This window comes from Carassius gibelio, chromosome A4 (genome assembly GCF_023724105.1).
Source record: "Carassius gibelio isolate Cgi1373 ecotype wild population from Czech Republic chromosome A4, carGib1.2-hapl.c, whole genome shotgun sequence".
Classification (NCBI taxonomy): domain Eukaryota; kingdom Metazoa; phylum Chordata; class Actinopteri; order Cypriniformes; family Cyprinidae; genus Carassius; species Carassius gibelio.
Window position 1 is genome coordinate 4,095,455 of NC_068374.1, and position 27,940 is coordinate 4,123,394.

The 27,940-nt window shown below is 38.7% G+C and overlaps 1 protein-coding gene across 1 annotated transcript in view; it reads left to right on the plus strand.

Moving 5' to 3' along the window:
* LOC127981059 (NLR family CARD domain-containing protein 3) overlaps positions 1-27,940 on the plus strand; it is a 53,850-nt gene that overhangs the window by 21,932 nt on the left and 3,978 nt on the right. The window contains exon 5 of the mRNA XM_052585481.1: positions 2,555-2,601. Within this exon, the coding sequence (XP_052441441.1) occupies positions 2,555-2,601 (47 nt within the window). The remainder of the gene's footprint in view (positions 1-2,554; positions 2,602-27,940) is intronic.

Genomic DNA, 27,940 nt, shown 5'->3' on the forward strand with positions numbered 1-27,940 from the left:
GTTATCTTATTCAAAAAGGTTTTATGTATGAGGTAAATCTCTCAGAAAATACTGGATGGTGTCAGCGTGTACACACAAACTGCAGTGAGGTAGATGGAGGGGTAAGAAAAGTGGAGATCAGAGTCAATTCTGAAAAGATTAGATTCACAAGAATCAAGAACTGTGAGTCTCTGCTGAATCAGATCTAAATATTATGCCTGAAATGATTGTGTTATTACTGTGTACAGAAACAGACAGAATAACAATGATAGAGAGGTCAAAGTGGAATAAAAGAACGCAATGTTGTGCAATCGACTGCAAAAACAGTTAGTGTCAGTAACAATCTTGCCTTTTTTATTGTTTTCCAAAAGAGCCCGACAGGTAAATTATTCACAGAAGTTAAAAATTACTGTGTGTTTTGAAGTGGGACGTAGTACTGTCATCTGCTAAATTTAACTGTTTTTTAGTCAACTTTAATCCCCATAATTAAACAATTTTGCAGAACGTTTTTTTTAAGTTGTCCTTTTTTTTCTGTCATTAATTTAATTCCATATGTTGGTATTAATTCAGTGTTTATAATGCTAACACTTGAACTTTAAATATTTTCAATCAAACTGATGTGGTTTCTAGAGAGCAAGAGGTTTTGTGAAAAAAGGGAAGACTTTAAAATAAAGTCTATATAATGAACCAGGGGTGTCAAACTCATTTAAGGTTGAGGGCCGGATCGGACAAAATGTCCCCTTGTGTGGGCCGAATTACCTTTTTGCTTAATATTAATATTAATTGCATTAATATTAACCATATAATTTACAAAAATGTATATATATATATATATATATATACCTAAAGGAAATGTATGTTTTTGAAGATGATGCTAGGTTATTTTAGGGGTGTGCAATATTGACACAAAATGACTTCTACATATATATATATATATAGAGCCATATTTTATGTTTTTGAGATGATTTAGCCCTGACATGGATAAATAAATATGACACTAAAATCACCAGTAGGTGGAAGCAAATCTCTGTCTTTATGAGTGATCAACTGACTCATTCAAAACGGCTGATTCATTTAGAAATGAAGTTAGTGATTGTCTTTATGAATGGGCCACTGAATCAAAATAGATTCAAATGCTGCGATCAAAAACAAAGATTAATTCAGTAACAAAATACTCAGTGCTGCACGGAGACACAATTTGTCTTACTTTGGCCTTATTAAAAACTTTTCCTTGGCGAAATTGTGACAAATGTAACACTTAATACTAGCATCTTTTTAGTTGAGCTATTGTATAAAAGCGATCGTGCTGACATTCGGGAAAGCAACACTCTTGTTATAGTTAGACATTTCTTAACGATCATGACATTAATATTAAAACCAATACAGGGCATTTTTGCCTCATATCTTAAATTTTATTGTAACCTGATAGCCTTCATCCGACACTTAAAAACTCTCACTGAAAATTATAGAGTGAGAATCATGCCAAAACCTCACACACACAAAAAATGTGTTATACTAACACCCAACGATTCACAAACAAACTCAGTGTGGTTTGAAGAAACGTATTTCTTCAATGACAAAAAAATCCTGCTACATTTTTTATTTGCAGAACAAAATGCATTAGTTTGTGAGTGATGTTTTGTATTTGCAAACCACACTGAGTTTGTTTGTGAATCGTTGGGTGTTAGTATAACACGTTTTGTGTGTGTGAGGTTTTGGCATGATTCTCACTCCATAGAAAATATACAATAGAAAATTTTCTCCATTTCTCCTTAAATAGCCTGTCTGTCGTTCCAGGCCAAATGTCTTCTTTTGGACATGTTTAAAATCACAAGAAAATTGCCACACAAGCATCAGTTACAACGCAGCTATCATCACATCCTCATGCTGCTCGAGTTTCTGGCACCGCTTTAAAAGGCACATGTTAAGTGTCCAGACTCCAGAGGTGTAATATCAACTAATCAAATAAATTAGTAATTTGTTCCTCTTTAAATTCAAAATAAAATGTTGTAGCGAAACACACTTTATTTAATTTTCAAACTGAGGTTTAATTTATTATTTTATATTATAGTTGAAATCCTCCTGTGGGCCGTATGTTTGACACCCCTGTAATAAACTGTTCAATGGATTAGAAGATCAGTGGTCCAGTAAGTGTAGGTGTTGTTGTCATCGTTCAGGCTGTATTTCAGCTTTAATGTTTTATGTGTGTTTTTTCAACCAAGCAGCTGATATTTGCCGTAGTGACAGAAATTAGAAGCGAGTGGAGCACAGAGTCTCTTTCTCTCCTGAATGACAGAAGCTCAGGCTGATGCTGTTGTGATGAAACGTTCTGTTGTCTTTCACTTCTTGTCAGTAGAAGATCTTTGATAATACTAGCAACTGCATAGTGAGACCCTAGCAACCACCCGGTGTGCCCTAGCAACTGCCTAGCAACAGTCTAGCAACCACCCCAAGTACTGCATAGCATTTGTAGCTTAATATTTTTTAAATCTATCAAAAATTATTAAAATAATTAAATAATAGACTAAACTAAAACTTGTGTTACTGACTGAATGTGATTCTGTGTGTTTTCTAGCGTGGATCACGGAGGAGAATCCAGGATTACAGCAGGAATAATGAAATGTATGTCTACACACACACACACACACACTCTCACATATACACACACACACACACACACTCTCTCTCTCTCTCTTTCACACACACACACACACACACACACACACACACACACACACTCTCTCTCTCTCTCTCTCTCGAACACACACACTCTCTCTCTCACACACACACACACACTCTCTCTCTCTCTCTCTTGAACACACACACTCTCTCTCACACACACACACACTCTCTCTCTCTCTCTCTTTCACACACACACTCTCTCTCTCTCTTGAACACACACACTCTCTCTCACACACACACACACACACACTCTCTCACTCACACACACACACACACTCTCTCTCTCTCGAACACACACACTCTCTCTCACACAATTCAATTCAATTCAATTCAAATGAGCTTTATTGGCATGACTGTGAAACAGCACAATGTTGCCAAAGCAATAAACAGTGAACAAGTTATACAGATATATAGATGTACAGATATGTAGATAAAAAAAAAAAGAAAAAAAAAGAAAGAATAATAATAATAATTATAAAAAAAAAAAAAAAAAACTATTCATGTCAATATTGTACATATATAATCACAAAAAAAAATTAGTGAATACAGGGTAAATATTTACAGAGAGCATTGCTGAAGAACAGGAGTTTAGTTTTTGTCCCTCATGATGTGACAGGAGGACACATACTGCGCTGCGAGCTGGACACACTTCTCTTTCTCTCCCAAAATATAACCAAGTTTGTCTATGTTGCTTGCTTGCCTGAATTCAGGCACAATTTGAGCTATTAGGGTAAAGTAGTGGTCTCTAATGTGTTCATATCTGCTGCAGTGTGTGAGGAAGTGCAGCTCGTCCTCTACGAGTCCCTCTGTGCAGTGAGGACACAGTCGGAGCTCTCTCTCTCTCCACACACACACACACACACACACACTCTGTGCAGTGAGGACACAGTCGGAGCTCTCTCTCTCTCCAGCTGTGTTTGTGTCGGCCCGTCTCCACACACAGACAGTGATCACTCAGACGATACTTCGTCAGGAGCTTTCTCTTACTATAGTCCTTAATTTTGATCAAGTAAGGTGCCAATTGATAGCTAGTCTTTAATCTATAGAAGTATTTTAATTTGTTAATTTGTTCTACTTTGATCTGCCAATCATGGATGTATTCTTCCTGGGTTAGTTTTCCAATTTCTTTAACTTTTGCGTGTCTTAATTGAATGGTTGAGCTGAGTTGGTGTTTTTCCACTAAATGGTGCATGGGGTCACTCTCTGGGTGTCCTGTCCTGTACATAAGAGCGCAGTGATGGTAATCATCTGTCCGTGTGTCTGATAGATGGAACCAGAACTTGGCTGTTCTCTTCTGGATTTCTGCTAGAAGAGGGAATCTGCCCAGTTCTGCCCTGCAGCCGAGACTAGGGGCGTTTCTGTCAAGTCCCAGGATGTTCTTGCAGAACTCCAGGTGGAACATTTCAGTGGGTCTTTTATCCCAAGATGTGTAGTTTAATTTAAATTTGGGGCCCCAGATCTCACAACCGTATAGAAGAATTGGTTTGATGATGCTGTCGAAGATTTTTAGCCATAATTTAATAGGTGGGTTGAATTTGAACAAAGATTTCCTAATAGTGTAATAAGCCCTGCGTGCCTTATCAGTCAGATGTTTTATTGCCAGGTCAAATTGACCAGAAGCTGAGATAGTGAGACCCAAATAATTATAACACGTCACATGATTAAGAAGTGTTCCCCCGATTGTAAAACTATATTTTTTGTCAGTAAGGCGAGGCTTTTTCTGAAAGATGATAATTTTGGATTTCTCCATGTTGATTGGTAAGGCCCAGTCTCTACTGTAATCTTCTAATAGCGAGAGGCTTTGGTGTAGCCCCTCTTCATGAGGTGACAAGAGCAGAAGATCGTCAGCGTACAGGAGAGATTTGATTTCTCTGCCCTCGAGGGTCAGACCAGGACAAGGGGACTTCTCAAGTGCTGATGCCAGTTCATTAATATAGATATTAAACAGAGTCGGGCTGAGGCTACAGCCTTGACGCACTCCTCTGTTCTGACTGAAATAATCAGTCCGTCTGTCGTTGATCTTGACACAGCATTTGTTCCCGTTGTATATGTCCTTTATGATGTCATATGTCTTTCCTCCTATTCCGCTTTGAATCAGTTTTAGAAAAAGTCCATTGTGCCATACTGAATCAAAGGCTTTTTTAAAATCAATGAAGCAGCCAAATATTTTTCCTTGTTTTGTTTGATGAACATATTTGTCTATGAGTGTGTGAAGTGTGTAAATATGATTTGAAGTTCTCTGTTTTGGCATAAATCCAATTTGACAATTGTTTAAAATCTTGTGTTCTTGGATGAACTGAATTAATCTGTCATTGATGATGGAGCAGAATAGTTTTCCGAGGTTACTGCTCACTGTGATGCCTCTATAATTATTTGGGTCATACTTCTCACCTTGTTTAAAAATTGGGGTTATCACGTTCTCTTTCCAGATCTCAGGAAAGTGTCCAGATTTTAATAAGAGATTGAATAATGTTAGGATAGCAAGTCTCAGTTTGGGGTTGCTGTGTTTCAGCATTTCATTAGAAATTCCATCTAAGCCACTTGATTTCTTATTTTTGAGGGATTTCATCTTCTCTGTCAGTTCAGGTAATTCTATGGGTTTGTCTAAATGATTGAGCTGGTCTTTTCTCGTGTATTTCAGGTTATTTAGTTGGGAGGTCAGATGTTTTTGGGCGAGGGTTGGTTCGTTTAGAGAATAGAGTTTTCTGAAATGTTCAGTCCAGATCTTTGGGTCATAGATGGGAAGGTGTTTGGCCTCTTTGGATTTATCTAAATTATTCCATAAATCCCAAAAAGAATTTTGATCGATTGCTTCTTCAATTTTGTTTATTTTAATTTTGATGTGGTCAGTTTTCTTCTGTATTAATAGTGACTTGTATAGTTTAAGTGTTTCTTGATATGTGGCTCGTATTTGTTGGTTTGCAGGGTCTCTGTGCTTTTTATTTGATAATGATCTTAATTCTTTTCTTAGTTTTTGGCAATCTTTATCAAACCAAGCATTTTTTACATCGGTAATTTTTTCTTTTTCTGAGGGCTTTTCTGACCACTGTAGAGTTAACTGTTTAGTTGCCGAATTGATACTTCTCTTTTCTACACTAAATGTAGTCAGAAGAAATGAGTCGATCATGTTCTCAGTGTGGGTGCTGTGGAGCGCAGCTTCATACTGGGCAGGACTGTCTTTACTCCATATAAATTTGGGGGGGAGTGGATATAATTGAACTTTCTGTTCTAAAGATGGCGGATGATTCCCTGACCTGTTGAGACTGAGGACTATGTGACTGTGGTCTGATAATGGCAGCTGTGGCATCACTGTGAAATAGTTGATCTGACTCTGGTCTAGATCTGTGATGGCGTAATCTACCGTGCTGCTGCCCAGATGTGAGCTGTATGTACATCGGCCCAGAGAGTCACCCTTCATTCTGCCATTCACTATGTACAGGCCCAGGCTTTTGCAGAGCTGCAGGACTTGTTTTCCATGTCTGTTAATTGTGTTGTCATAATTCTGCCGTGTTTTGGTAAAACCTATTTTCTGATGATTAAGTGAACTGTTAATATATTTGTCCCCATCAGAGCTGATGTAGTCCTGTTCCTTCCCCGTTCTGGCGTTGAGATCCCCCATTAATAGAACCGAACCTCTAGACTGGAAGTAATTGATCTCTGATTGTAGGATTGAGAAGATGTCTTCATTATAATAAGGCGACTCATATGGGGGGATATATGTGGAACACAGGTACAGGTCCTCATCTAAACACAAAATCTCTTTTTGAATTTTTATCCAAATGTGTGTTTTTCCCTTTTTCATGGGCTGAATATACTGCTGCAGATGGTCTTTAAACCAGACTATGATTCCTCTCACACACACACACACACACACTCACTCTCTCTCTCTCTCTCTCTCTCTCTCTCTCACACATACACACACTCTCTCACACACACACACATGCTCTCTCTCTCTCTCTCTCTCACACACACACACACACACACTCTCTCACACACAAGTTCAAGTTCAAGTTGTTTTATTGGCATGACATTTGAGTTACAGTATTGCCAAAGCATTCAGATAAAGAATAGAATATAAAATATAATTACAATAAAATACAATACAATAAAAATAACAACAACAGATAATATTTCAAATATTAATAATAGTAATTATATACAATCAAGAATATCAAATAAAACAGTTGAATACAATCAATTACCCCTTTCGTATGGTGTGTATGGTGTATAAATATTTAGCAGCTAGTGTCATTGCCGTCTCATTCTCTCCAAGTATATAGAGTAGTTTCTCTGAGTCATTTAGAGACAAGAATGAAGGATTCAACGCTTCAAACTGTGGGAAGAATGTTTCTCTTGTAGTGCTGTATTTGGGACAGACCAGAAGGAAGTGTTTCTCATCCTCGGTTTGATTCAGCTCACAGTGTTTGCACAGGCGCTCTTCTCTCGGGAGCCAGGATCTGTTATGTCTACCAATCTCTATTTCCAAATCATGATCACTGAGTCGATATTTGGAAAGGATTTGTCTTTCTTTCAATTGCTTGAGTGATAAGTAGTTTGCCAGTTTTGTGGTTCTGTTTAGGGCCGAATAACACTGGAGTTTGGTTTGGAGCTCAAATTCATTTTTTAATTTTTCATCATAATTATACTTCAGATTTTTGTCAGTTAGTTTCTGAATGTTGGGGTTGTGATTGGAGTCCGACTCAGTTTGGGTTTCCTTCATCAGTTGAAGCACGAGTGTGTTTAGAGGATGAGACACTGTGCCGAGGAGGGCTTTATATTGAACAGATCGAGTGTCAGATTGAGTCAGGTGATGATAAAACTGAACAGCTCTTTTCTGTATTTCTATGTGTAAGGGGTATAAGCCCAGCTCAGCCCTGCAGGCGATATTAGAAGTGCTTCTGTTTACCCTTAGGATGTTTTTGGCAAATTCTAATTGTGTTCTTTCTATTAAACTTTTGTCCCAGTTTTCAAATTTTAATATTGGTCCCCAAATTTCACTCCCGTACAGTAGGATTGGTTAGATGATTGCGTGATATAATTTAATCCATGTTCTAACTGGTAATTTTAATTGGCCAAACCGTGCTTTAATTGCATAAAATGCCCTCCGTGCCTTCTCATTGAGGGCCTTGACGGCCAGACTGAAGCCCCCTGATGCTGAGATCTGGATGCCCAGGTAAGTGTAGCTACTGCTGTGCTCCAGGACTGATATTTGCTTCCCTGAGACCTGGCCTTCTTCTGAAACACCATGACCCTGGTTTTGTCCACTCCTCACAGTACTGTTCCAGCAGGGCCAGGCTGTGCTGGAGACCCTCGGCTGTGGGAGACAGCAGAACCAGGTCGTCTGCATACAGCAGGCACTTGACTTCAGAGTGGTGTAGAGCGAGGCCTGGGATGCTGTCGGAGCGCTCCAGAGCTTCTGCCAGCTCGTTGATGTAGATGTTAAACAGTGTTGGGCTCAGACTACACCCCTGCCTCACTCCACGACCCTGCTGGAAGAACTCTGTTCTCAGATTCCCAATCTTGACCACACATTTACTCTTCTTATACATGGATTCTATAATATCGAATGTTTTTCCACCGATGCCAGTTTGTAATAATTTGTACCAAATCATGCCAAATAGAATCGAAAGCTTTTTTTAAATCAATGGAACATGTAAATATTTTTCTTTGTTTGTCCTTTAGATTTTTGTTAATTAGAGTGTGGAGAGAATAAATGTGGTCAGATGTACGTTGTTTTGGTAAAAAGCCAATTTGTGATTTATTTAGGATGTTGTGTCTTGTGAGGAATGTCACTATGCGGCTGTTTATTATATTACAGAAGAGCTTAGCTAGATTACTGGCCACACAGATGCCACGGTAATTACTGGGATCCAGTTTATCTCCTTTCTTATATATGGGTATGATCAGTCCTTCAGACCAGGCCTCAGGGAAGTCACCAGACCATAAGATCAGATTGAATAATTTAGCCAGAGCTTGAGTTATGGAAGGACTGCTGAGTTTGAGCATCTCATTACTGATGTTGTCCTGTCCACATGCCTTCTTTAATTTGAGCTGTTTAATGTGCTCTGATATTTCTGATGTTGTTATAATCATGTCCAGTGGGTTTTGGTAATTTTTGATAGTTTTCTTCAGATGGTCTAGTTTTCTCTGTGTTTTAGTTTGGGGCTGGTTGAGGTCTGGTTCTAGTGTTTGGTAAAGAGTTTTAAAGTAAGAGCTCCAGACTGTGCCGCTCACACACACACACGCTCTCTCTCTCTCTCTCTCTCACACACACACACACACGCTCTCTCTCTCTCTCGGGTTTCCGGTTCCAGTTTCCGTTCTGAGAGTGTGAGACGGAGCTGAGCGCGCTGCGTTTTGCAGAGAGCATTGTTTGTTTCCCCCTTTTGCTTTTTCTTTACTTTACCTGCCTAATTAGGGGTTCAAGCACGCAGTGCTGAAACCCTATTGTATCTGTTAGGATTTTTAGGGGTTCAAGCACGCAGTGCTGAAACCCTATTGTAATTGTAAGGATTTTTTTTTATTATTATTATTTTTCTCCGCTAAAACTGATCGTGCAGATCAAACCGTAAGGTCTAGAGTGCTGAAACTTGGCCAGAATGTAGAGCTCCCCGAGGGGACATTCTGACAAAGTCTCACCCCAATCGGCCAAATGGGGGCGCTACAGCACAAAAAACAAAAAATTTTGACATTTTGGGCCGTAAATCGTAAACCGTTAGCCGTAGACTCAAAAACATGGCATTGTTGCAATCCTTGGGTTAGCCCGAAAAAAAGTGTATGGCGCCTTTTTGGGGTCTACGACGCACCGTTTTCTCGCAAACTCGAGCTATATCCGAAACCTACTTTTGCGAACTAGTCCTAGGATTTTCAACCAATCAGAACCAAACCACTTCAGAAATATTCCCTGGACAAGCAATATCAATAATTATAAAAAAAAAAGTTGAAATTTCAATTCTTTCGCGAAACAGTACACAATAAAGCGTCTATGCTAATGTTAGCCAAATGCTATTTTAACTATAACTCTTGAACGGAATGAGATATCATCACCAAACTCGGTATACATATGTATGAGCTCATTCTTTGGTCAAACAAAAAAAATTGCGCAGCTCTGCCACTTGGGGGCGCAATAAGATTTAAAAAACACATAAATGGCTATAACTAGGCAACCGTTGGCTCGATCGACTTGAAAATTGGTATGCAGTGTCTTGGTCTGAAGGGGCACAAGTACCTATGAGGACATTTGCATATCTCAAAAAACATGGCCGCCATTGGCCAAACAATTTTAAGCACCTATTTGAAAGGGTTAACCGATGTTGATCGGAACGAAACTCGCTGGGTACGTTCGACTCATGAACCTTAAGGTCTGTAAGAATTTTGAAAGAAATCGGCCACTAGTTGGCGCTAACGAGTTTTATGGCTCTGTAATCACGTGGTGTTTCACATATCAACACAATATGCATATCATTTGATAGATCTCCTCATAATGCACAACTTTGCCTCAAGAACCATTGCTGTCAATCAAATCGTTCAATTGTTGTTCACAAATATGTTAAAAACCTACTTTTGCGAACTAGTCCTAGGTTTTTTGCCCGATCGGAACCAAACCACTGCAGTAAGATTCTGTGGACTCTCTAGATCAATAATTATCAAAAAAATGTTGAATTTTGTACTTTGGTTAGCGTTAAAGGGGTAATTAAGAAAAGGGGTGTGGCCGAACATACCACAAAGCCTATAAAACCTAGACGAAAACTCAAAACTTTATGAAAATTGGTGAAATCATGTAACAGGTGCAAAGCATGCATCTTAACAAGCATGCAAAGTTTCATGGAGATCGGACCATAGGTGGCGCTATAACAGTAGAAAAGGTCTCAAAACACAAAATTTATATGGTAAATGGCCTCAAATTGTTTGAAAATGCTCATATATTCACTCAAAAACACTAGATCTTCATATCATATGATAGATCTCCTCATTCTGAACAACTTTGCCTCTGGGACCAATGTTGTCAATAAAGCTGTTAATTAAATATTCAATATTATTTGAAAAAGTTACTTTGGCAAACTAGTGATAAGGTATAAGCTGAAAATCAATTAAACCACTGAAGTACAATTCTCTAGACTCTGAAGGTCAATAATTATCAAAAACATGTTGAACAATTGCATTTGGACAACTATAAACCAGTAATTTTATAATATGTTATTTGCATAGTGTACACAAAGGCATATTAATACAAATAGAAAGCCCACAAATTATCAAAACTGTGTAAAATAATGCATAATTTCATTCTAAAGAAGCATGCAAAATTTAAGAGAGATTGGGCAAAAAAACACTAAGAGTTATGAAGGATTAACACATTGATGTATGAGAAATTGCCATTTATCAGCTAACTTAAACAGTACAGTTGAAAGGATGTATGAATTAATGCCTAAACAATAAAAAACACTCTTACAACATTTCAAATCTCATTGAGTTAAAGTTTTCAATTTTGTTCATTCAGACATCAGTTTTTAAAATTTTTGCCACATTATGATTACAGTGAAACCTGAAAATGACATCTAAAATCTTAAAAACGAGTTTAATCATTTAATTTCAGTGTGTTTGTCTGTCTGTTAGCTTATTCTCCATTTTGGATGTGTTTAACAGTCATCCATACGTCCAGGTTGGCTCTGACCACCTAAGATGCCTTAAATGCTTGAACCCCGTAAATGCTGCTTGCAGCTTTAATTTTTATTATTATTTTTCTCCGCTAAAACTGATCGTGCAGACCAAACCGTAAGGCCTAGAAAGCTGAAACTTGGCCAGAAGGTAGAGCTCCCCGAGGGGACATTCTGACAGAGTCTCAACCCAATTGGCCAAACGGGGGCGCTACAGCGCAAAAAACAAAATTTTTTTACATTTTTGCCCGTAAATCAAAAACCGTTAGCCATAGACTCAAAAATATAGCATCGTTGCAATCCTTGGGTTAGCCCGAGAAAAAGTGTACGATGCCTTTTTGGGGTCTACGACGCACCGTCTTCTTGCAAAATCGAGCTATATCCGAAACTTACTTTTGCGAACTAGTCCTAGGATTTTCAACCAATCAGAACCAAACCACTTCAGAAATATTCCCTGGACACTCAATATCAATAATTATCAAAAAAAAGTAGAAATTTCAATTCTTACGCGAAACAGTACGCCAAAAAGCGTCTATTCTAACGATAGCCAAATGCTTTTTTAACTATAACTCTTGAACGGAATGAGATATCTTCACCAAACTTGGTACACATATGTATGAGCTAAATTTTTGGTCAAATAAAAAAAATTGCGCATCTCTGCCACTTGGGGGCGCAATAAGATAGAAAAAACACATAAATGGCTATAACTAGGCAACCGTTGGCCCGATCGACTTGAATAGGTATGGCGTGTCTTGGTCTGAAGGGGCACAAGTACCTATGAGGACATTTGCATATCTCAAAAAACATGACCGCCATTGGCCAAACAATTTTAAGCACCTATTTGAAAGGGTTAACGGATGTTGATCGGAACGAAACTCACTGGGTACGTTCGACTCATGAACCTTAAGGTCTGTAAGAGTTTTGAAAGAAATCGGCCATTAGTTGGCGCTAACGAGTTTTATGGCTCTGTAATCACATGGTGTTTCACATATCAACACAATATGCATATCATTTGATAGATCTCCTCATAATGCACAACTTTGCCTCAAGAACCATTGCTGTCAATCAAATCGTTCAATTGTTATTCACAAATATGTTAAAAACCTACTTTTGCGAACTAGTCCAAGGTTTTTTGTCCGATCGGAACCAAACTACTGCAGTAATATTCTGTGGACTCTCTAGATCAATAATTATCAAAAAAGGTTGAATTTTGTCCTTTGGTTAGCTGTAAAGGGGTAATTTAGAAAAAGGGGTGTGGCCAAACATACCCCAAAGCCTATAAAACCTAAACGAAAACTCAAAACTTTATGAAACTCAGTGAAATCATGTAACAGGTGACTCTTAACAAGCATGCAAAGTTTTATGGAGATCAGACCATAGGTGGCGCTATAACAGTAGAAAAGGTCTCAAAACACAAGATTTATATGGTAAATGGCCACAAATTGTTTGAAAATGCTCATATATTCACTCAAAAACACTAAATCTTCATATCATTTGATAAATCTCCTCATTCTGAACAACTTTGCCTCTGGGACCAATGTTGTCAATAAAGCTGTTAATTAAATATTCAAGATTATTTTAAAAAGTTACTTTGGCACACTACTGATAGGATTTAAGATGAAAATCAATAAAACCACTGAAGTACAATTCTCTAGACTCTGAAGGTCGATAATTATCAAAAACATGTTGAACAATTGCATTTGGACAACTATAAACCAGTAATTTTATAATATGTTATTTGCATAGTGTACACAAAGGCCTATTAATACAAACAGAAAGCCCACAAATGATCAAAACTGTGTAAAATAATGCATAATTTCATTTTAAACAAGCATGCAAAATTTAAGAGAGATTGGGCAAAAAAACACTAAGAGTTATAAAGGATTAACACATTGATGTGTCAGAAATTGCCATTTATAACCACTAGATGGCAGCGGAAAACCACTAATGGGCTCATTCAGCTAACTTAAACAGTACAGTTGAAAGGATGTATGAATTAATGCCTAAACAATAAAAAAAAACACTGTTACAACATTTCAAATCTCATTGAGTTAAAGTTTTCCATTCTGTTCATACAGACATATCAGTTTTTAAAATTTTGCCACATTATGATTACAGTGAAACCTGAAAATGACATCTAAAATCTTAAAAACGAGTTTAATCATTTAATTTCAGTGTGTGTGTCTGTCTGTTAGCCTATTCTCCATTTTGGATGTGTTTAACGGTCATCCATACGTCCAGGTTGGCTCTGACCACCTAAGATGCCTTAAATGCTTGAACCCCGTAAATGCTGCTTGCAGCTTTAATTATTTTTGTCTTTCCCCTTGGTAATAATTTCTGGATAAGGACGAGTGTTTTGTCGCGTACGCGCGGCTCAACACCGCCAGTATGGCGAGCACTAATGTCCTAACACCTGCTACCCTCTCACTCCCTAATGGGTGCAGGTGTGTACCGGACCCCGCGTTGTCTGTAGAACACATGCTCCTAGTCTTTGGTGAAAAGATTGGTTTTGAGAACATCTTTTCGGCCTCAAGGATGAATAAAGCCGTAGTCGTATTTTTAAAATCAGAGGCAATGGTCAATGTATTGACTGTGAGTGGCGTGTGGGTGAAAGAAACATATGTTCCGGTAACCCCGATTTCCGCACCAGCAACTAAAGTCACTATCTCGAATATCCCACCGTTTATATGCAATGATGCCATTTTAAAAGAATTACAGAGTTTAGGCAAGATCGAAAATCCTGTTAAAGCGGTTCCTCTGCGATGTAAAAATGCCGCGCTAAAGCACGTCCTTTCCTTTAGGCGGCAGGTCTTTATGTTTCTAAACTCCCCTGAGCGGACTTTAGATGTCTCTTTCCGCGTCCCTTATGAAGCGAGTTCGTTTATGGTTTATGCCAGTACCGATAGTATGCGTTGTTATGAATGCGGTGACGTGGGCCACAAACGCCTCACATGCCCGCATAATAAGGAGGAACCACGCGCATCTACATCCCGCGACGATACGAGTAATACAGACGCACAGAGGCCAGAGCAGCAGGCTGAAAGAGCTACAGATGAGGGGAATGAGCAGCAGGAGGTGAGTGAAACTACTGGTATTCCTGGCAGTGTTGGGGAAGCTGAATGTAGTAGGCCTACTGTGATACATAAGGATGTGAGTGAGTGTGAAGATAATGAACAGAATGATGCTCAAAGTGATGTTGAATATGTGTGTGAGGATGTTACAGGGCAGGCAGGTGTCTCAGAGGAGAACATGGCTGATGAGATGGAAGTGTTTTCACAGTGCACTGATGATGGTTCAAGAGATGATGAGCAATGGTCTGATGTTTCAAAAGTGGTTGATGATTTGTACACTCTAGAGCAAATCAACTCATTTCTTGACAAAACTAAAGGTAGAGCTGGTGTTGAGGTTTGCGATTATTTTCCAGATGTGGAAAAGTTTGTCTCCTCTGTTATTATGGCTAGAAGAATGAGTACTTATGATGAGCTTTCACAACAAAAGCGTTTTCGCCTCAAAAAGCATCTAACTGTTATCAGATCTGGAAAGAAAAGTGAGTTAAAGCAAGGGGAAAGACCAAATAATTAAGATGGATAAGTTTTCCTTTTTCTTTTTTACTGTTTTCTCTTTTTCTTTCTACCTCTTATGGAAGTTTTGAGGGTGGGGTCCTTAAACATAAATGGATTAAGGGATGGAAAAAAGAGGTTTATTGTTAGACTTCATAAGAATAAAGAACCCGAGTGTTGTCTTTTTACAAGAGACCCACAGCAATTTTGATAACGAAGCTGATTGGGGATTATGGTGGAAAGGAGAGTGCCGGTGTGGCTGTACTTTTTTCTCCTAATGTAAATGTTAAAGTTCTGATGAAAAATTAACCTGGGAGGCTGATGGCTGTCAGAGCTGAAATTAACAATTTCTCTTTTGTGTTTATCAATATCTATGCCCCTAATACTGGAGCAGACAGATTACAGCTCTTTATGAAACTAGAGCAGTTTTTAAAATTGCAGCAAACTGGTGATTTTATCATATTAGGAGGGGACTTGGATTGCACTCTAGATTTCACACAAGATAGAAATAGTGATGAGCCTCATATGCAGTCATCTTCTTGTCTGACTAGAGTCATAAAAAGTTTTAACCTGACAGACATATGGAGAGAGAATAATCCTTTAATAAAGCAATATACTTGGGTCAAAATTAGCAATGATACACTGTAAAAAATTCTGCTGTGATTTTACAGTAAATTACTGGCTACTAATTACATTACTTTCACAGTAATTTACAGTAAAAAATGTAATGTAAATTACAGTAAAATCACAGTTGTGTACAGTCATTTCACAGTTATTGATTTCACATCATTACTGTAATTTCACAGTGCATAACTGTATAAATATAGTTATCAGTTGTAACTTGAACAGTAATTTATTGTCTTTCAGCTGTAAAAGTAATGCAATTAGTAGCCAGTAATTAACTGTAAACTTACAATTTAATACAGTAATGCAATATGATGACATAAAAGTAGTAAAAAAAAAAGATTAAACAATAGTTTCCACAATTGATTTTATTTTCAATAAAATTGATACAGCAATATCATAACAAATGTTGCAAGAGTCATTGCATAACAGCGGGCAAGAGTCGGCAACGAGATGGCATTCAAAAAAACACAGCTAGAGGTAAATACCAAAACAATAGGTAGAAGTGAAGGTCTTGACCAGAAGGGCAGTCCAACATATTCAGTGGCGATATGGCAAGTAAAAACGGAGAGAGCCAACAATGACCAGAGCAAATGAAAAAAGTAATACCATCAAAACAATAACATGGCAACCCAAGCCCCAACACACAGGTTTCATGCGAGTACATACTTAAAGGAGAACTCCGGTCAATTTAAACATTGAGCTAATTTTTTTGTAAATTTGGAGTGCTGTCAGTACAGAGAACAATGACAAAAATCAGTGTTGCCTACACTTGTTATCCTCTTTTTAAAATTTGCACCCTGTTGACTTCAATGGGGCAATATTTTAAACCTGCTTTTACCCTCTTAACATCCTTGATGTGTCATTTCAAGTGCACAGCCAATGTGAGTGATTCCTTCAGAGTGAACACGAGTGAATCTGACTGCAGTAGATGTGAAAAATCTGAATTAAAATGACGTTATTTAGGCCAGCGCTCATACCTGTATTCGGTTTAAGTCCAAAGTAGTCGATTGTCAAGTTCACGCGCGTGATCATAGGTAACTAAACATATACTAAACAAAAACTTCATTTTTATTCATATTTTTCACATCTACTTCAGTCAGATTCACTCGTGTTCACTCTGAAGGAATCACTCACATTGGCCAGAATAGCGCAGGGTTTCCACAGTGGAGCCTGAAGCACCGCTGCACGTAACTAAAACACGCCCTTTACACGCTTCTCAGAACAACGTCATGCAACATCATGCAACCTCAAAATTTCAACATCAAAGAGAAGTTATCAGAAAACTAAGAAATAAGTCCCTGGAACATGCACGATCACAAACCAAACATCAATCAAGTTATTTCAAACACTCGCTACTGACTGAAAGTGAGTTTTGAGCTCAACTGATTTACTAAAGTGGCCCAAGGTTTTCGTCTCCAAATTTACCAAAAAATTAGCTCAATGTTAAAATTGACCGGAGTTTTTCTTTAACACAAAATCTAATTATGTTGCCATCCATTCAAAATCCACAAGTTTGCGCAGCAGAGAACAAACTTGCTGATTGATGCCTCCCTGCTTCTTCTTGGACTTAGATCCTGTATCAGGGTTGATGCCCAGGAAGCACCTAAGACCACAAAAAACTAAAAAAAAAAAAAACATTTCAAAGTCTGAGAGATTCCCTATTTTTGTTATATATTTGAAAATACAGTCTAACATTAGAATACATTTTACACTGATTATTTTTCAATAATCCATTTAGTTTTTCTAATTTCCTATTTGACTACAACTCTGACCACAACAGCACAAGCTAAACACCTTAGGGTAAGAGGTGCTCATTCTTTTGTTGGATCAGACTGAACTCTGCAGGAAGGTAGATATCCAGAAACAGGAATGAGCACCTCTTACACAATGTGTTTTAAAAACAGTCTTAATTTTATGGACGGAAAGACAGCAGTCACGATATACAGTGAAATGGGATTATTAAACTTCAAAAAAGACAGTTTAAAGACATGCAATTGCACGTTTGAAAGTGAAAACTGTTGCACATCCACCAGGTTTGAGTGGTTTCAGAGCAGTTTGGTAACACTTTAGAATAAGGTTCCATTAGTTAATGTTAGTTAACTACTTTCGTTAACATGAACTAAGCAAGAACAATCCTTCTACAGCATTTATAAGTCTTAGTTCATGTTAATTTCAACATTTACTAATGTATTATTTAAATCAAAAGTTGTGCTCGTTAACATTAGTTAATGCACTGTGAATTACCATGAACTAACAATGAATAACTGTATTTTCATTAACTAACATTAACGAAGATGAATAAATACAGTAATAAATGTATTATTCATTGTTTGTTCATGTTAATTAATACATTAACTAACATTAACTAATGGAACCTTATTCTAAAGTGTTACCGCAGTTTGTAATAATGTGCAGTACTCAAAGAAATGGTTAACTTAAAAATAAAAATTTGCTGATATTTGTTGATAACTTATATTTGTATTTTGGATTGTCATTCCATCATTGGAAGCTCCATTCACTTTAGCCCGAAATGAAACCCTAAAAATCTTGAATTCTGTTCTGATGAAGAAATAAACTATAAATTATCAGCAAATAAAAAAATTTTGGGTGAACTGTTCCTTTAATAAGTACTGTTTACATTGTTTATAATATGCTGTTGATGAATTTTGAGTTTATTTTATGGCATTTACATTTCTGAACATATTTTGCTATTCATTTTAATAATGGAGTGAGATTTTTTCAGACATGGAATGGTAATAGGAACGTCTGTACCTAATCTGTTCGCCGTGTTTTGCCTAGGGATGCAATGTTCAAGTCAAGTCTGTCTCTTCATCAGTGAAAATACAATACATTAACAATTTAACACTGGTATCAGATTGGTACTCGGTATCGGCCGATAAAGGTCTTAAAGGGAAGGTTCGGAGTAAAATCAACCTAGGCTCCTTTACACCATGACCTCGAGCCAAACACCCCCCAGAAGCCTTTTTACCCTTGGTTGAACATTATTAAAGTTAGAGCTTATTTAGAGATATCAGCCGGATGGCTTAGTGCAGGCGCTAATGGATCCTAGGCTGTATCTGGTAAATTACCCCACTAATAATGCCCAGAATGGTGCCAAACTTCTACAGTAGTACAAATAGTATGTAATCATAAATCAAGGCTTTTGAAAGTTTGAAAGTACATCAGTAGTTTATTTAAATAACACTTGCCTGACGGCTCATGCTACTGCTAACCCAGACGTCGACGTCACTTCAGTGGCTTGGGAAAAGCACGTAAAGGTCCTGGCAGAAAGCGCTGCATAAAGAAACTCAGAAATATTGGATGACCTGAAATTAAACCATAAATATGGAATCAATGAAAACTAAAACGGAAAAAAACTAATTTGGGGAAAAAAAAGCTGATTTCATAGGGCCTTACGTTAGACATTACCTTGGACAATCAAGCGAGGTGTGCTCGGCAATGGTCATCCTTTGGACTTAGGCAGCTGTGGCAGATGGCTGTAAAGTAAGTTTATACAGAAAACATTTTTATAGATGCAACGGGTGCAAAGTACACTGCCTTTGACTTTAAACCGTATATTCAGTAACAACTTTACTGAATATACATTAAAAGAAAACTTTTTACCAATAATTGAAAAAGTGTTTGCAAAACAAAACTTACGTCAGCCTGGAGCACGATGGCATCTTGTGGTTCTTTAAAGTATGTCCATTTTTTCCAGATATCCTATATGAAGATCGACGGGGAGAATAAACACATTCTTAAAACACAAATAATAAAAGTACAAAGACGGATTAGGGGCCATTCACATATCGCGTCTTCTGAGCGCGCAAGTTCGTTATTTCCAATGTAGGCGCGCGGCATGCGCGCTCATAATGCAAGCGACGCGGTTGCTTCATCCTTTCCCGTTTAAAACTCAGCCAAGATGAAGGAACAGCTGTTCATAGCTGTATATGTATACGTAACGCACACGGACTGCAGACGGATTATATGTGAAACAGGCGTTAGAAAACGCAGACGCTTCAGGAGCGCTTCTGCCCTAGCGTTTTCCACGCGTTTTTAGGCGCGATATGTGAACGGCCCCTTAGTCTATTTACCTATGAAGTGCAACCAAAGTAAAGTTACAGTCAAGAATCTCTCAAAAATTATATTTTCGTGGCATGTGCGTTGTCTTTGAATTGAAATTCACAGGAATTAGCTAACGTTATAGCTATTCAAAATGGATGATGACACACTTTTTTCACTCAGATACGAAAGTCTACAAGAAAGAATACAATTTTAAAATGCAAATAATAAAAGTACAACGACAGAAATAGTACATTTTACCTCTGAAGCAATAACTGAAGTAAAGATAAAGTCAACACGCTAAATAATATCTCAGCAGAACTTCTTGTGTGCATCGTCTTCTAAGTTCACAGTGATAATGCAAAATGGATGACCGTGTCAGGCGAGCTAACGTTACCCTGGCTGGGACATCCCGCCCATTCTTCAAGTTCAAACTTTGTAAAGTTAGCCATGCACTAGAGACTAGCCTATTTTTTCTTTCAACAAAAAATTTGTTGAAGATTATTCACCTCTCTCCAAAGACTAAATAATTTTCGATTACATTCACTTAAAATAATTGCACAAAACATAGGATCATTAAAAAAAATTGCAAGCCGTCCTTTAACAAAACTTAGTGACAAAAACATAATTCATCATAAACAACTGCTGTAAAGCACTTTCTAAGTTTTTAAGGTCATTTTTCGGCTGCTTTCATGCCAATGTCAGGGATTTTCAACCACCACTATGAAACACTAACTGCTAGCTGCCAGATCTCTAACATAGCATAAATAACTGCTTAGATGCATTTTTGTTTTAACTATATGCACTTTTTATTTACCTCATAACTTACCTTTATACATCAGATAGTCAGATCGTCAGTGCCAAGAGAATATTCCTGCGTCGTGTCGTGTCGTTGTGAGCTGGATCAAAGAGAGCATATTATGTCAGACTTATTAAAGTACGGAATTTTCGCTGTTGGAACGTTATGAAATAATTTCAAATAGGTTAAACGATTACATTACTATTTTGTTGGAAGAATAATTTTTTTGAAGAGAGCATACTTACATGTAAAGTAGCCAGACTGAAGATGGCGCCTGTTCGTTCTCAGCTGAATAGGTATTTTTACAGTACTTTGCTGTCATATCACAGCAGATAGTTAATAGTCAGTGAGCGAATCCGCATTACTGTGATATTACAGTAAAACAATAAAAACAGTATTTTACTGTAAAAAAAACAGTTAAATATTGTGAAAGTCTGGAAATATTTTTCAGTGTAGGATTTTTGGAGCACGTTTGGATAGGTTTTATACATCACAAAACATGAGAAATAGAGTATTCAATGCAGCTATTTTTCCTGCGTCTTTTTCTGATCACAAATTTGTCACTGTTGATTGTGTATTGGTGAATAGAACCCATACGAGTTACTACTGGCATTTTAATAATAAACTGTTGGAGGATAAATGTTTTTGTGAAAATTTTAAATATTTTTGGGAAACTTGGAAAAGTGAGAAGTGCCTTTATGAAAGTATTATTCAATGGTGGGAAATCGGTAAAGTGCACATAAAGACTTATTGCCAACAGTACAAAGGCTTTTCCTCCCTGGTTTAGAAAAATACATTAGAACTGCTGGAAAAGGTAATTCTTGACATTGAAAAAAGTATGTTTGTAAATGATGCAGAACAATTGCATGAACTTTGGACTGAAAAAAAGAATCAGCTCAGCTCCATCTTAAATGACGGAGGTGGTGTGTGAGAATCTGCACGTCCAGAGCTGTGTGACGGTGGTGGTGTGTGAGAATCTGCAGGTGCAGAGCTGTGTGACGGAGGTGGTGTGTGACAATCTGCACGTCCAGAGCTGTGTGACGGTGGTGGTGTGTGAGAATCTGCAGGTGCAGAGCTGTGTGACGGAGGTGGTGTGTGACAATCTGCACGTCCAGAGCTGTGTGACGGAGGTGGTGTGTGAGAATCTGCAGGTGCAGAGCTGTGTGACGTCTCTTCGTGATGGAGCCGAAGGTTACTCTCAGAGCAGCTGTTGTTGGGAGATTCTTTGTCCTTGTTTTTAAGCTCTAAACACATTGCAGTCTGTTCTTTCAGCTTTTCTTTTAATTCATGGATGTTTTTCTCAAATTTTCTTTCTCTCTGTATTAAGTCCTCTTTCATTTTTGACATTTGGCCCTCTAGATTCATGTTGATGTTGTGTAACTCCTTAATTTCAGCCTTGAGATTATTGATGGTGAATTCATCTGGGCGGCTCAGGATGAGCTGCTTTGATTCTGACACCTCTATCTCTAACAGAGCCATCTTCTGGGGAAGACACTGGAGATAACGGTGTGTGTGTGTGGTCTGCTCAGGGATCAGTTCATCAGATGGGGCTGGAGATGTGCTGACCGGAGAGTAGGGACGCACTTCATTCTCCTCCTCAGATCCCTCTGTTTCCTCATCAACTATCTGCTTTAAAACGGGAAATGATTTCTCAAAAGCTTGGAGACTAGCTTCATTTCCTTGAATCAAGACCGTTCCACTGTTGTACAGATTGATGGTTTGGAAATGGGAGGAGTGATCAGTTGATTCAAAAATGCAGATCTGACATCCTTTACAGCTTCCCTTCTTCTTAGTGAAGGGGAAATATTGACTAATAACACTTTTCCAGAGACTTCTATCTGTATAGAAGATCAGATTTGTCCTCTTTTCTTGAGAGGTCATATCAACATAAAGAGATTTGGGTGTTCATGTAGCATTGTCTGTTTAAAGGCTTTTCTTTTATCTCCTTTAATGTGTGTAATGTAATGTGTTGATGAAGGCAGTGCAGTCTCTTCTCGAGTCTCGTTGCTGTACTGATGATTGTTCTGGATGTAGTCGCTCTGATCGCTCTCACTGCTGTCAGTCACAGCTGCGGTTCCTCCATGAAGCGATTAAAAGTTACTGCTCCGTTTCTCCGTTTCTGTACTTTTTCTGTACTCCCTTCTCTCTTATATTTCCATAAGTGTTAAAACACAGGCTTTTTCTGAGCTTTTGCCTCAATTAACAGCAGTATTTTATATTAATTAACAGGAGCTCATATTTAGTGCGTCTGTTCGGAATCTTCTCTCTCTCTCTCTCTCACACACACACACACTCTCTCTCACACACAAACGCTCTCTCTCTCTCACACACACACACACACACACACACTCTCTCTCACACACACACGCTCTCTCTCTCTCACACACACACACACACACACACACACTCTCTCTCACACACACACACACACACACACACATATATGTCTGGTCAGCTATCCTCGTGGGGACTCTCCATAGGTGTAATGGTTTTTATACTGTACAGACCGTATTTTCTATCGCCCTTCACCAACCCTACCCCTAAACCTAACCCTCACAGAAAACTTTCTGCATTTTTAGATTTTCAAGAAACTTCATTCGGTGTAATTTATTAGCTTGTTTACCCGTGGGGACCTCAATTTAGGTCCCCACCGTGACACAAGTCCCCATGAGTCTGTGTGTATTCAGGTTTAAGTCCCCACCAGAATAGAAAAACAAGTACACACACACACACACACGCTCTCTCTCTCTCTCACACACACACTCTCTCTCTCTCTCTCTCTCTCTCACACACACACACACACTCTCTCACACACACACACGCTCTCTCTCTCTCTCTCTCACACACACACACACTCAATTCAATTCAGAAGGCTTTATTGGCATGACAAAAAAATACATTTTGTATTGCCAAAGCATCAAAAAACAACATAGAAATTGATTATGAACATTAAGTACACCAAAATTATAATAATAGTTAAATAAAATAAAACAAAACATAATATTATAAGATTAATAAATAAAGTAAAAAAGGATTATAATGCCGAAATCATGTACATAAAACACACAAAAACTAAAATAAACTAACACTGAACTTGTAATTTAACATTATATACATGTGTGTAGGTCTTATGGGGTGTTAGGCTGTGAGTGTGTGTGTGTGTCTGTGTGTACTTGTTTTTCTATTCAGGTGGGGACTTAAACCTGAATACACACAGACTCATGGGGACTTGTGTCACGGTGGGGACCTAAATTGAGGTCCCCACGGGTAAACAAGCTAATAAATTACACCGAATGAAGTTTCTTGAAAATCTAAAAATGCAGAAAGTTTTCTGTGAGGGTTAGGTTTAGGGGTAGGGTTGGTGAAGGGCGATAGAAAATACGGTCTGTACAGTATAAAAACCATTACACCTATGGAGAGTCCCCACGAGGATAGCTGACCAGACATGTGTGTGTGTTAGGCTGTGAGTGTGTGTGTGTGTGTGTGTGATTGGGTGTGTCAGGCTGTGAGTGTGTGTGTGATTGGGTGTTTGCTGCTCTGCTCTTCCCTCAGGATGTGGAGAGATGCTACAAATCTTGCTGCTAAATTGGAGCATTTGGCTTCTTCGCCAAGGATGAATCTAAGTTTTTGGGTTGGATTACAGGTGTTAAATTGGGGAAATATCTGATTCATTTTGGGGTAATATTGGTCTCTGATGTGTTCGTATTTCGGGCATTCTGTGAGGAAGTGCAGCTCGGTCTCCGGCACTCCCAGAAAGCAGTGCGAGCAGAGTCTGTCCTCCCGGGAGAGCCAGGTCTGTCTGCGCCGGCCCGTCTCGATGGCCAGGCTGTGCTCGCTGAGTCTGTACATCGTCAGGGTTTTCCTGAGCTTCACCTCATTCACTGTGCTCAGGTAGCTCGCAACAGTGTACTCTCGATTTAGTGCCGAATAACATTCCAGTTTGTGTTGGTTTTGAGTGGTGTTTGTCCAATGGGTGATGTACTTGTCTTGTTCTGTGTTGATAATGTGTGTGAGTGTGTGTGTGTGCTGAGGCGAGCTGATCTCTGCAGGAGAGAGCTCAGTCAGTCTCGGCACCAGCTGGCACAGGTGACTCCTCGTTACGCTCAGCTCTTGGTGTTTGAGGGCTTTATAATGGTACGTGTTGGGATTGCTTGTTTTCAGGTGTTTCCAGAATTTGATGGCTCGTTTTTGGATGTTTAGGAGGAGAGGGTATTGGCCCAATTCTGCCCTGCATCCGTTGTTTGGTGTTTTTCTTTGGACTTTGAGTATTCTTTTACAGAAATCGAATTGTTGAGTTTCAATCGGATGTTTTTCCCAATTTAAAAAATCAAATTTTATAGAAGGACCCCACACTTCACTGCCATATAAAACAATTGGTTCAATTATTTATTTTGAAAAGTTTGAGCCAAATTTGGATTGGGATGTCAATTTTGATTGATCGTTTTATGGCATAGAAAGCCCTCTGAGCTTTCTCTTTGAGTTCATTCACAGACAAAGTAAAGTTACCTGTACGAGTTATTTTCAGGCCGAGGTAGGTGTATGCTAGTGATGTGTCGTACGTGAACGAATCGTTCTTTTTGAACGAATCTTTTAGGTGAACGAATCGTTCTCGTTCATGTTATCCACTGACTCATATTTCTCGTTCAGTGAAGTTCCTCCCTCCACAGCAGTGCGGCGCTATAAGCAGCGCATGCGCAGCTCAGTGAACCGGGTAACAAGCATTTCATCCTGTCAAAGAATTACTCAACCTCGAGCCAATAGCCTTCGAGTATGAGATGTGACAGAGTATGTGATTTGTTGAATGTAGTGAACGAATACGCCCTTCAATGAACGAGTTTCATATGAGTCTGAACTAGATCTAGAGATCTTATCGTTCGTGAACGAAATTACTGAACTGGTACCCATGTCGTTTGCGAATGAGTTGAATGAGCTGATACATCTCGTTCGTGAATGAAATGACTGAACTGATACACACATGTCGTTCGTGATCGAAATGAACTGGTACATTATCTCGTTCGTGAACCAAATGAATGAGAGTAAACCGGGTTAATCATTTAGCCATTTAGCATGTCAATCTCGCAAAAATGCAAAGCGCTGTGCACATACGCTTGTTTTGATATTTAGCGACTCCACGTTTAATCCCCGATTTATGAATGTGAATATATATTATATACAAACTGTCTGACCAAATAATTAAAATGCTAATTAGGCAAGAAAACCTTGTGCTTTGTTCATCTCAACAACTTAATTAGATATATTGAATGCGATTATACACACATTTTAATAAAGCCAGATCAGTTTTTGTAACAAGTGAATACGTTCGTTGACTTAAGACATAACACATAATACACTGGCTTATTTTGTGTAATACGAAGAAATGGTCACTGAACGAATCAGTGAACGATTCTGAACAAATCATTTTGGTGAACGAACTGAAAATGAACGAATCTCTAGAAAGAATCATAATTTCCACCACTAGTGTATGCTTTTGTGCTCTCAATGGTTCTGTGTGAGAGTGTGAATGTGTGTGTTGGTCCCTGAGATCTGGAGCATTTCTGGAACATCATGACTCTAGTCTTCTGGAGGTTGACGGTCAGGGCACAGGACTGACAGTAATCCTCCAGCAGATCCAGGCCGTCCTGAAGCCCCTCTTTAGTGGGCGACAGGAGGACCAGGTCGTCTGCGTAGAGTAGACACTTGATCTCTGTGTCGTGGAGAGTGAGATCTTGAAAGGGAGCATGTTCTAACATATTGGCCAATTGGTTGATGTAAATGTTGAAGAGGGTGGGGCTTAAGCCGCATCCCTGTCTCACTCCACGCCCCTGGGGGAAAAATTCAGTTCTTTGGTTTCCAATTTTGACAGCGCATTGGCTGGCTGTGTACATCGATTTGATCAAATCATAGAATTTCCCCCCTACTCCACTGTCGATAAGCTTTAGGTATAATCCTTCGTGCCAGATTGAATCGAATGCTTTCTTGAAATCAACGAAACAAGCAAAATGTGTTCTTTGTTTTGATGTACATATTTGTCAATTAGTGTTTGTAATGTAAAAATGTGATCGGAAGTGCGACATTTTGGAAGAAAGCCAATTTGGGATTTACTCAAGGCATTGTGCTTCATAAGGAAGTGTTAAAGTCTGGCGTTTAAGATGCTGCAGAGAACCTTCCCCAGGTTACTGTTCACACAGATGCCTCGGTAGTTGTTGGGGTCTAGTTTGTCTCCGCTCTTGTGGATGGGGCTGATGAGGCCCTTGTTCCAGATCTCAGGGAAGAACCCTACACACAGAACATCATTGAACAGTTTGAGCATGGCCAGTCTGAAGCTTTGGTCTGTGTGTTTCAGCAACTCGTTCAGGATGCTGTCTACACCACAGGCTTTCTTGGACTCAAGGACTCCTAATTTTTCTTCCAATTCTTTCATTGTTATGGGGAAATCTAAAGGGTTTTGGTTTGTTTTAATTGATCTTTCCAAATTGTCTAGTTTATTATTTCATTTTGATTAGAATTTTGAATTTCAGTTGGGGTGTATAATTCCTGGAAGTGGTTTTTCCACTTCCCCCCATCTTGGATTGCCAGAACTTCTTGATTTGGTTTGTATAGCAATTTCCATTTATCCCAAAATTTGTGTGAGTTTATAGATTTTTCAATTTCTTCAAACTGGCTTTGCAAAAACTGTGCTTTTTTCTGCCGGAGTGTGGCTTTATACTGTTTCAGTGCCTCACAGTAAAGAAGTCGGAGGTCCGGATTATCTGGTTGTCTGTGTTTTTGATTTGATAAGTTTCTGAGGTTTTTTCTCAGAGCCTTACAGTCCAAATCAAACCATTTGTCAGTATCTAAATATTTTTTCTTTGGTTTAACAATTGCCAAATGACTTTTTTGTGCTGTTTTGTAGAATATGTTGTTTAGGTCTTGTACTTCCTGATTGATGCCGAATTGGTTTTTAGGGTATTCCTGTATTTGGAATGAATGTATGAGGGATTGTATTTCTGAAGATTCAACGGCAGTGCTGTAATTACTGGCACTGGTTTCTGTCCATTTGAAAGAGATTATTTTGCTCATTTGATATGGGGTCCTAATTGGTTCGGGTGATGTTTCAGATTGCTTTATATAGAGGATGATTTGGCTGTGGTCTGAGAAAGGTTTCAGGGGTTTGACTGTGAATGCCCTCAGAGAGGAAAGGTCTAGATCTGTGATGGTATAGTCTACAGTGCTGTTCCCCAGAGCTGAGCTGTAGGTGTATCGGCCGAGCGAGTCCCCTCGCAGTCTCCCGTTGACGATGTACAGAGCCAATGCTCGGCAGAGCTGCAGCAGCTGCCGTCCGTGAGCGTTCACCGTTTCATCACAGTTTTGTCTGCTGGGGTGAGAAGGGTATAAGTGGTTATTGCCTGTGATGAATCTGCTACCGTGTGATTCGATGAAATCTAATTCTGCTCCTGTTCTGGCGTTTAGATCGCCCATAAGCAGCACATTTCCCTGGGCCTGGAAATGGCTGATTTCTCTCTCTATGTTCTGAAAAGTTTCCTCTTGGAAATACGGAGACTTGAGGGGTGGAATGTAAACTGCACAAAGGAAAACAG